This window comes from Ursus arctos, unplaced genomic scaffold (genome assembly GCF_023065955.2).
Source record: "Ursus arctos isolate Adak ecotype North America unplaced genomic scaffold, UrsArc2.0 scaffold_10, whole genome shotgun sequence".
Classification (NCBI taxonomy): Eukaryota; Metazoa; Chordata; class Mammalia; order Carnivora; family Ursidae; genus Ursus; species Ursus arctos.
The window spans coordinates 15,166,650-15,176,114 of NW_026622764.1; the positions used below are offsets into that span (position 1 = coordinate 15,166,650).

Sequence of the window (9,465 nt, forward strand, 5' to 3'; positions counted from 1 at the left end):
CCTTGAAGAGATCAGCATAAAGATGGCTCTGTCGACCAGAATAGAAACAAAACAAAACACCCAGATTTTTCAAAGAGCTGAACAGTCAGCCAAGGATGCCTATTCTCAGCCTGGGCGAGCTCCTTTCCGAAAGGGTTGCCAAGAGCACGCTCAGTTCCTCCTCAGTATGTTTCACTTCACTACCTCTGACTGCTTGCATCACCAGCGCAAGAAAATGCGGGCAGCATCTGTTGCGAGTAACATCTGGACCTCCAAGGAAAATGAGCATTCTTCCTAGGAAAAGTCTCCAACATTTTCTAGAGTGCGTCCCCTCTTCTGCCGTAGTTGGAGAAGCTCTCCTCCTCCTGTACGCCTCCTTCCTCCGGGCAGAGGATCCCAGAGCCGCGACGGGTGCCAGAGTAGCCGGGATGACACCAGGGGTTGCCAACACCAAACAGTGCGCAGACTCCGCGGCGCGCTCCTAGCTCTCCGCTCGCCTCAACCTGCTCTCCAGTGAAAAGGGGTGGGAGGAGGAGTATGGAGGGGGCGGAGGGGATCCAGTTTAATTCGCGGTCCTGGGGGTGTGGGAGCGGGAGGAGGCTCCGCTGGTCCCTCCTCCCTCCTGGTGTCTTGGGCCCCACCTCCTCCGCATGCCCCCAGATATACACACACTCAGTCGCGGCTGGACATGCACACCCAGCGCCAGCTCCGGGCGCGTGCACACGCAGGTAGCCACACTCACCTGAGCCCGTGCACAGGGCTCTTGCCCCCTCGGGAGCGGCGGAGTGGCGGCCTGGGCCAGGAAGGGGCCCACTGTGCTACGGGCGTGGGGGAAGCGGGAGCAGCCCCAGCGCGGACCTGCGAATAGAGGTGATGGCGCGTTTTCCTTAAATTCCCTCCTCCAGCACCTCCGCCCGGCGCCGGCTAGGCTCTGGCCCGAGAAGCCGGTAGAGAGGGAACCGGGGCGCGGCGCACACGCGGGCGCACGCACCGAGGCGAGCGCGCCGAGAGGGGCGCGGCGGCGCCGGCGCAGGAAACTTGGGCGAAGTTAGTTGCAAGTGCCGGGCGGCGGCCGAGAGGAGCCAGGAGGGGACGCGGCTGGTATCCGGCCCGCCGCGCCGCCCCGCCGCAGCGCCGCCCTCCGCGCCCGGAGCGCTCCGGAAACCCGAGTCGGCCGGTGCCCCCGGAGGAGCTCAGAGCAAGCGGAGCCGGCATGGCCCGGGGGACTACGGGACACGGCGCCTCGGCGAGCCGGAAGGATTTCCCCTGAGGCCCAGCGACCCCAGGCTTGCTCAAGCCTCCAGTCTCCTTCCCGGACCTGCAGCCGAAGAGGAAGACCCGCGAGGCAGGTGCTGGGGCGGCCGACATCTCCCCCCCAAAACCCCCAGCCGATCGGGGGTGGGGGAGATTCCCACCAGCGAGCCCTGCCACGAGTCAGGAAGACGGGCTGGTGCTGCTGTATTTGTATTTATATCCATTGCTGCGCCCTCCGTTCCCTTGCTGCGCCCGGACCCTCCTCCGCCCCCCCTCCTCTTCCTCCTCCTGGGCCACCTCCCCTCCTTCCCCACCCCCATCTGCTACTGTCAAATGAGAAAGTCACCGAGGAGAACCCAAACACTCCAGCCGCCGAGGGCCCCCTCTGGCACTTGGCAGCACGCGGCGGCCGGCTCCTCGGCTCAACAACTTGGTGGGGTCTTCGCGACGCAACTTTCCGAGCTGCTCTGCATTTAAGAGAGAAAAGACCGAGGAGGAGGGGAGTTCTGCGGGGCAGCGACTACCTGCGGGGAGTTCGCGAGCAAACACAACCGGAGAGGAAGGACAAAAAGAAAGCAAAGGGCAAAACTGCCACCGTGGGGTGGGGGCACCGCCGAGAAGTACCTGTGCCCCGGAGAGGATTTTCCCTAGCGCTCGGCGGGAGAGACCAGGGAGGCCCGGGGCGTGGCGCGGCCCTGGGCTCAGTCCCCAGCCCCCTCTTCCCGGGCGGGAGCGACGCCGGGCGCGAAGTGGGGCCGGCGAGCGCGGGCAGGCCGAACGGGTCCCCGCGGACAGCCAACATTGATTTCCTCCGGGCGGAGGGCGACGGCCCGGGCGGCGGCGGCGGCGGGCTGCAGCCGCGGCACGGCGAGAGCATGTCCAAGCCGGTGGACCACGTCAAGCGGCCCATGAACGCCTTCATGGTGTGGTCGCGGGCTCAGCGGCGCAAGATGGCCCAGGAAAACCCCAAGATGCACAACTCGGAGATCAGCAAGCGCCTGGGCGCCGAGTGGAAGCTTCTCACCGAGTCGGAGAAGCGGCCGTTCATCGACGAGGCGAAGCGCCTGCGCGCCATGCACATGAAGGAGCACCCCGACTACAAGTACCGACCGCGGCGCAAGCCCAAGACGCTGCTCAAGAAGGACAAGTTCGCCTTCCCGGTGCCCTACGGCCTGGGCGGCGTGGCCGACGCCGAGCACCCGGCGCTCAAGTCGGGCGCCGGGCTGCACGCGGGCGCGGGCGGCGGCTTGGTGCCCGAATCGCTGCTCGCCAATCCCGAAAAGGCGGCCGCCGCCGCTGCCGCCGCCGCCGCGCGCGTCTTTTTCCCGCAGTCGGCCGCCGCTGCCGCCGCCGCCGCTGCCGCCGCCGCCGCCGGTAGTCCCTACTCGCTACTCGACTTGGGCTCCAAGATGGCAGAGATCTCGTCGTCGTCGTCCGGCCTGCCGTACGCGTCGTCGCTGGGCTACCCGACCGCGGGCGCCGGCGCCTTCCACGGCGCGGCAGCGGCGGCTGCAGCGGCGGCCGCGGCCGCCGGGGGGCACACGCACTCGCACCCCAGCCCGGGCAACCCGGGCTACATGATCCCGTGCAACTGCAGCGCGTGGCCCAGCCCGGGGCTGCAGCCGCCGCTCGCCTACATCCTGCTGCCGGGCATGGGCAAGCCTCAGCTGGACCCCTACCCCGCGGCCTACGCCGCCGCGCTATGACCCCGCGGGGCCGCCTCGCGAGGACCGGTGTGCACACGTGTACATATGTATAGGTACGAGCTCCGCGGCCTCCCCGTGCGCCCTCCCGCGACGGGGGCCCCGGTTTGTATGTACATAGGATGTATAGGTGCAGGCGGAGGCAGAGATGACAGTCGGGGAGCGAGTGGCAGAGCGCGCGAGTGCTCGGGCGAGTGTGCGTGTGAATTCACAGATCATTTCAGACCCGCACTTCGGCAGCCCACTTTAAGGAGGGCGGTTGTATCCGACAGCAGTTGATGTTTGCTTTGCACTTCGGAACCTGTTGCGTTTTGCCCACAGAGGTGGAGGAGTAACTTTTTGACATGTTGGGCTTTCCAGTTTTGTTTGTTGGAAGTTAATTGTCGGTTTTGTTTTTGTTTCTCATTACCTTTTTTTTTTCCCTCCTGGTCTGTGTCGCATGCACTCTGTTCAAGTGTTAGGTCTGAAATGGCTGGCACAAGGGAAAAGCTGATCTGTGTCATTAGTTTCTCAGAGCGAGATGGCTCTGAGCGGCCTTGCTCCCTATTTGTACTATTTGACTTTGCAATTTGACTCTGTTCTCTCAAGCAGAACTCACAGACCGGATCCATTCTTGACCAGTGACCGGCTCGAATCTGGCCTTTTGTATGTGAGATGATCACGCTTTCTTTTGTTTATCACGTCATATGCAAATGAGAGCAAGAGCTCTTAAGAGCAAGGAATGCAAACAAGAAATCTGTGCGAGATGGAAAGTTGTCAATTGGATTTTATCCCTTAAAAAAAAAACAACTGATAAGTCTCCCTGAGTCCACTTGCTTGGATTTCTGACACAGTTTACAGGAAGATAAAAGGCACTGTTCTTATTTTCCCCTATGGCTGAGTTCACCTTAAGATTGTAAATGTGTATATGTCGGTGAAAACATGGAGTCTGAAAATGTGTTATTTGCGTTGCCCTAAATTTGAGTCGGTTTTAGACTCTAAAGCATTTTGAGCAAATGTCAAAGTTAACTTTTAAAAATTGCGGGACTATTTCAGAATCGCAATTTTATCTAAGATTAAATCAGACTTTTTCGTCTGAGTGGTAATGATATATTTATTATTTAGCAAAACTGAAAAAAAAAAACAGAATTGTTTGACAGATGTCTCTGATTTTCAGCTAGCATTTCTTCACCAACTTGAACCGCTTAAATGTGTTTTGGAGTTCCCTCCCTAATTAGCTTATTTTTTAGATTACCTGCAATTCATTTGCAAATTATGATAAAACACATTTTAGAGAAAAGAACCTCAATTATAGCTTTTTGTTTCTTTTTAAATGTATATATTTTGACTAATGTTTGTGAATGAAGTTGGCTAACATGTATTTAGTTTCATTTTGACTTTATGTAATATAAAGTTTTAAAAAGTTTAAGTATTGGTTTTAACCTTTATGTGTAAATGGTTTTCTTGTGTGATCTTCTAATTTAATATTAGACGTCTAAACTATATCTGTAAATTAGAATCCGACTATCACTCTGTTCATTTTTTTTGAACAAAGAGTTTAAATAAAGCCTGAACCAGGGAAAAGAGAAAATCCTCTATTTCTTGTTGAGTTCCTAACAAGATTTTTATCTGAATTGCCCTTACGTGCCTGGTCCAGGTGAAGTGTAAGGTATCCTCCAAAGGCAGTCTTTGTTTCACTTTTGAATAGATTTACTAGGAAATCTAAATCAAGCCATTGTTATTCAGAGCCAAAAACCTGATTTATCACATTTTTAATCGTGAATAGGAAAGAAGATAAAAAAAAAAACCCAAGTAGTTGTATTATCTTGGAAAAAAAAAAAAGGGCATTCATGAGCCAGTAGAACAGAGCCCATTGAAAACATCCAGACCGTTCAAAGCATTTCACTAGTTTCCAGTAACATTTTAAGAGAGGAAAGTTGCCTGACCACTTTATCTTGTTAGTGGGAGAGCCCCACCACTTAAGTCAGTGTAATTTGTTCACGTATCTTTGGCATATTCCCTGTTTACACCTTAAGATTTTATTTGGAAGGCTAATCACTGCTAACGACCATGTACAACTTTTGGCCTCTTTAAGGCTTTATTCTGTCATACTAAACAGCATTAAAATATAAGTATTACAAATTCTGCAGGAGAGGGTTGAATTTCCAGGGCTAGACAAGTTTTCACATAAAGGATTTTCATTTTAGAAAGGAAATTACAGGGCACCAGGAAGACTATCAGAGAAAAAAAAAATTAACCATAGGAAGATCTTGATTTTCCACCCACCGAGATAGAAATTCTCAAGATACAGGATTCAACTAGTCCTAAACTAGTTTCCCCATTGACAGAGACCATCTCTGGGAGCTGCACGTCTTTATAAGCGACCCAACTCTTTAAAGTCATTGTTTCCCCCCAACGGAATAATATTTTAAAAACCATGAAAAGTTTTGGAAATGTGAGAAATAGGCTCTGCTGGTTTGACCCTGATTCACTAATTAAAACGATCCCTCTCCTGTTATTCCCTGAGCTCTTTGCAATATTATAAGTTAATTCATATGGTTCTGAGCGATTATGCAAAACTAATTTGGACTGTCCAGGGGTAATTATCCCTGACACGGTTAATTAAATCCTTTCAAGGCTTCGTCTTTCCCTTTTGTAGCAGCCCATCACTTCTCAACACGGAACTTCCTGCGGCTTGCTGGAAATCACCCCAGCCCTAAATCTTAGTTACCTCCCTGAGCCTTCCAGCTCGGCCCCACCGGCCCGACGATTCCCCGCCCCCTCCCACCCCCTCCCTTTTCCCCAAAGATCGCGCTTCCTGGGAGCAACGCTCCGGAGTGTTGATGAATAAGAAGAGGACTAGAAAGATGAGTAAGGGGAGGGGGGAAGCTGCCGGGGATGCTCACACAGGGTGGCATCGCCAACAGATTGTGCGGCTGTTTGGTTGTTTGAGTCTGTCCACAGACACCACGGGGTGACCAGTTTATCACCCTTCGATTCCAGTGTTCTTGCCAACAAGTTGCGTCTGGAGAAAGCCTCCCTGCAAGTTAGACTGTGCAGAAGTAAGTGGGAGCGACTCCAGGGCAAGAGCGTGGAGCAGGGGCTAGGTGTGTGTGTAGAAGTCTGAAAGTGGCTCACAAATGCGGAGCTGGAAAGAGCTGATGCGGGCTTGAGAGCTATCTGTCTTTATCCATCTCTCTTTCTTCTCTCCTCCCTCCCTCTCTCCCTTCTTATATTTTCCTTCCTTTTTAAGGTTTGAAAAAGCCACGACGACATTTTTTAGGTAGTCACGGTTGCCCAAAGGCTTTAAACAAGCCTCACATCTGAAGGGCCAGGTGTGTCGCCTTCGGGCTTCGCGCAAACAGGTGGAATTTACTGTGTCTGAGCAAGGAGAACCGGAGCTGGGGGACGCTGCCGCGCGCGAGATGGCTTCCGGGAAGCAGTGGAGCTGGCCGCTATTGTCACTTCTTTGGACAATTTCCTTCCCCTCTTCCCCCCCCCCCAACCACCGCAAGAAACAAGAACAAAACGGTGCCGGTCTCCCTCTCATCCCCCGACTCCAGGCGGCCTCCGCGAGGGGCGCAGAAGATGGAGAGAAGATCCGACCGCGTTCCCGGAGCAGATAGGGACCCGCGCACCAGCCAATCAGAGCGCGGCTCGGCGCGGGCGCTCCCCGCCGCCGCTGCCGCCGCCCCCTGCGGGCGAGGGAAGTTCCCCGCAACTCGCCCGCCCCCAGTGTCGGTGTCTTTCTTGCGCCCACAGCCCAGCGGAGGCAGAGAGAGCGCCGTCCAAACTTTATTAATCTCTCCCCCGTTCTTTCTCCCTCAGCCCAGTGCATCTCAAAGGTCAGCCCTCTTCTTTTAAAAGACTGATATTATTAATTCACTGACAATCCCCCCCATTTCTTTTTTCTCTCTTGCAGGGGGAAAAGGGGGGGAAATCGTGAAAGAGCTTTTTTTTTTTCCACCCCCCCCCTTTTTTTTGTCCTTCAGTGGGAGCGTTTAGACAGTCGAGGAGGTTTTGTCCGGGAACAAAACGCAGGGTTGGGAGGTTTTGTGAGAGTGTTGTTTGTTGAAGTGGAGCTAAGAAAAAGCGGCGGCTTTCTCCTCATTGTGAAGAAACCAATCAGTGGTATTTGGAAAACTGTTAGCATTGTGCACTTCTTCTGTGTCCATTGTGAGGCGTTTCTTTTCACAAGGTTTTTTTTTCAGCCGATCCAGCTGGCCGGAATGAATAGCGGTGCAATGTGTACACGCTTTGTCCCTCCGGCCTTCAAGTAGCCCCCATTGAATAGACTAAGTTGACACTGCGTGACAGTGAAACAACATAATAAAAAATACATGAGCCCCTGAATAGGAGCAGGCGCATAAATAAATAAAATGGGTGACCAAAACTGGATAAACTGAATGACAAAACGGTGAAAGGGGAACAAAAAGATATTTAACACGCTAGATTAGCATTAGAATGCGATCTACAAGGCAGAACAATTGATGAATAGGTTTACCGGCCAAGAAAGAAATGGACTAAATGCCCTTTGAATAGATATGCTTTTTGCAAGGGCTTTGAATAGATATGCTTTTTGCAAGGGTTGAATGGGAAAAGGTAAAGATGAAGCTATGCAAATGAGCGGGGGAACTTTTTATATATATTCTTTAAACACACACACACTCTGCGGGAGGAGAGTGCTGCCTCGGGATGTTTATAGAAGCAATAATTGCCATTATTAGCATTGTCTGCAGCAGATAGAAATTGAACAGGTTGGGATAATATAGGGTAGCAGTAATTATTCTTCTAATTAATGGTGCTTTGGTACTTGAAAAAAGAAAAAAGGAAAGGAGAAGTAAAAGTTATGCAGAAGTTATGTTTCCTTGTGTCCGTTTGCCCAGCGTCGGAATCTGTATAGCAGCAAGTCTGGCGATTCCAAGATGAATGCTGATCTTAGAACATTTCAGAGAGCCAATCCTTAGGCTCTGGGTTTGGGGCCTGATTTCCATTTATGCTGCGTTTTTGAGGGTCTAAGACAGTGTGTGGTATCTGGTAGGTGCTGAATGAAGAGTTGTGGAATGGATGAATATAAATTTAATGGGGGAACCCGGGCCTCCTATGGATGTGGGGGGAGGGGGAATACCAAGGCCGATTTGCCTTTCACCGCCCCCTGCCACCCCCGCCTCATTTATCTAGGGGAGGGGAGTGGTCCAGGAGGGAAGATCGCCCCCACTTTTCTAAGGGTTCTTTCTTTGTCCATCTGGGCTGCTGGAAAAGATATAAAAACCAAACAGGCGACGAGCAACTCCTGCCCTCTCATTCCATCTTTGTCCTCACCCCTAAATCCACCCCAAAGGCAGAGCCTTTGAGGAGCTCCACCTGGCTGTGTAGAAACGTTGTACCCACCCGTTCAAAGAATTAGAATACACTTAAAGCTCGGCTTTCTCTCGGTTTTCTCCTCTTACCCCCGCCCCGCTTCCCTTCCTGTCTGTCTTTGACCCAATTCCACAGGACTAGGGAACCTCCCGGCTGAATTGCAGGGTGCGAACCCGCCGAGATTTGGGCTGTCCTTGGATTTCTCGTGCTGCCCTGGAGGCGGACGGACGACGGTAGGGGCCATTACAGCCAACGAAGTCAATTATTTTCGATGGTTAACCACCAGGCCTGCCGGGTCGCTGGGCCACCCAGCCGTCGAGCTTTCCAGTCGCGTTCTGAGTTGCCCCTAACTTAAATGAATAATGCAAATTATAGACCGCGGAGCTGACAGGTCCCGCGAACTCGCAGAAGCTCCGAGGGCGCTGGAGCAGCAGCTCTCCCAACCTCCCCGACGGGGGCGGGAAACTCGGTTTTGAGAAGTAGTGACAACTGCTTCTGAATTGTGGTGACAAAGGGGATGGGGGGGAGGGGAGTGGAATCCCAAACTCTAAAAGCGGTGAGGTTTTCCCCCCTTCTTTTTAAAGAAGCAATTGAGCCTTACCAAGAGACTGGGGGCCGCGCGGAAGCCTCGCATATTTTAAAGTGTAACCCGAGCCTTCGCGGTTTCAGCTTCACTTAAAACATGCAAATTCTTAGAAACTGAAATCTGAAAAACTTGCGGAGAGCTCTACCCGGGATAAGCCCGTTGAAAGTCACTTTAAGGTGATAATATTCACAGCGACTGGGGGTGATGGGCACTTGTGCGGGAGGCAGCGACCTGTTGGATTGGTGGGTCAAGGTGGCGGCTGGGCCTTCAGCAACCTCCTCTACTCAAAGCAGGGAAGTGGTATCCACAAGGCAACCAGTGAAGGTTCTTCGCTTTTGTGACCCCCACCGCTCAGTCCTTCTCTCCACCCCTCAGTCCTTCTCCCCATCCCAGCCCCTCACTGCACGCTTTGTCAGGTAGACCCCAGCACCCTTGCCGAGGCTGCCCCATCATTCACACCTGACTGGAGGAAATAAACTCGGCTTTGGCTTTTTAATTCCTTTTGAAGATGTTTCCACCTGATTTCTACCTCCTTTGGGCTCCTCGCTTGATTGGGGGAGGGTTATTTAGGGACTTTTTGACAAACAGCAGAAGTTAAAGTAC

At 52.9% G+C, this 9,465-nt stretch overlaps 1 protein-coding gene across 2 annotated transcripts; it reads left to right on the forward strand.

Moving 5' to 3' along the window:
- The first annotated feature begins 1,068 nt into the window (after positions 1 to 1,068).
- SOX21 (SRY-box transcription factor 21) lies at positions 1,069 to 4,216 on the forward strand. 2 transcript variants are annotated; one of them, XM_026493474.4, is made up of 2 exons: positions 1,069 to 2,545; positions 2,612 to 4,216. In XM_026493474.4, the coding sequence occupies exons 1-2, from the start codon at positions 2,109 to 2,111 to the stop codon at positions 2,937 to 2,939; spliced, it is 765 nt and encodes a 254-aa protein (XP_026349259.1). In that variant the 5' UTR covers positions 1,069 to 2,108; the 3' UTR covers positions 2,940 to 4,216. The 2 variants fall into 2 exon arrangements, with proteins under 2 accessions (XP_026349259.1, XP_057163653.1); XM_057307670.1 differs by having other exon boundaries at positions 1,069 to 4,216.
- The last annotated feature ends 5,249 nt before the right edge of the window (positions 4,217 to 9,465 follow it).

Coding starts and splice junctions, on each gene's coding strand:
- SOX21 (XM_057307670.1), top strand. CDS start 2,109: ATGTCCAAGCCGGTGGACCACGTCAAGCGGCCCATGAACGCCTTCATG.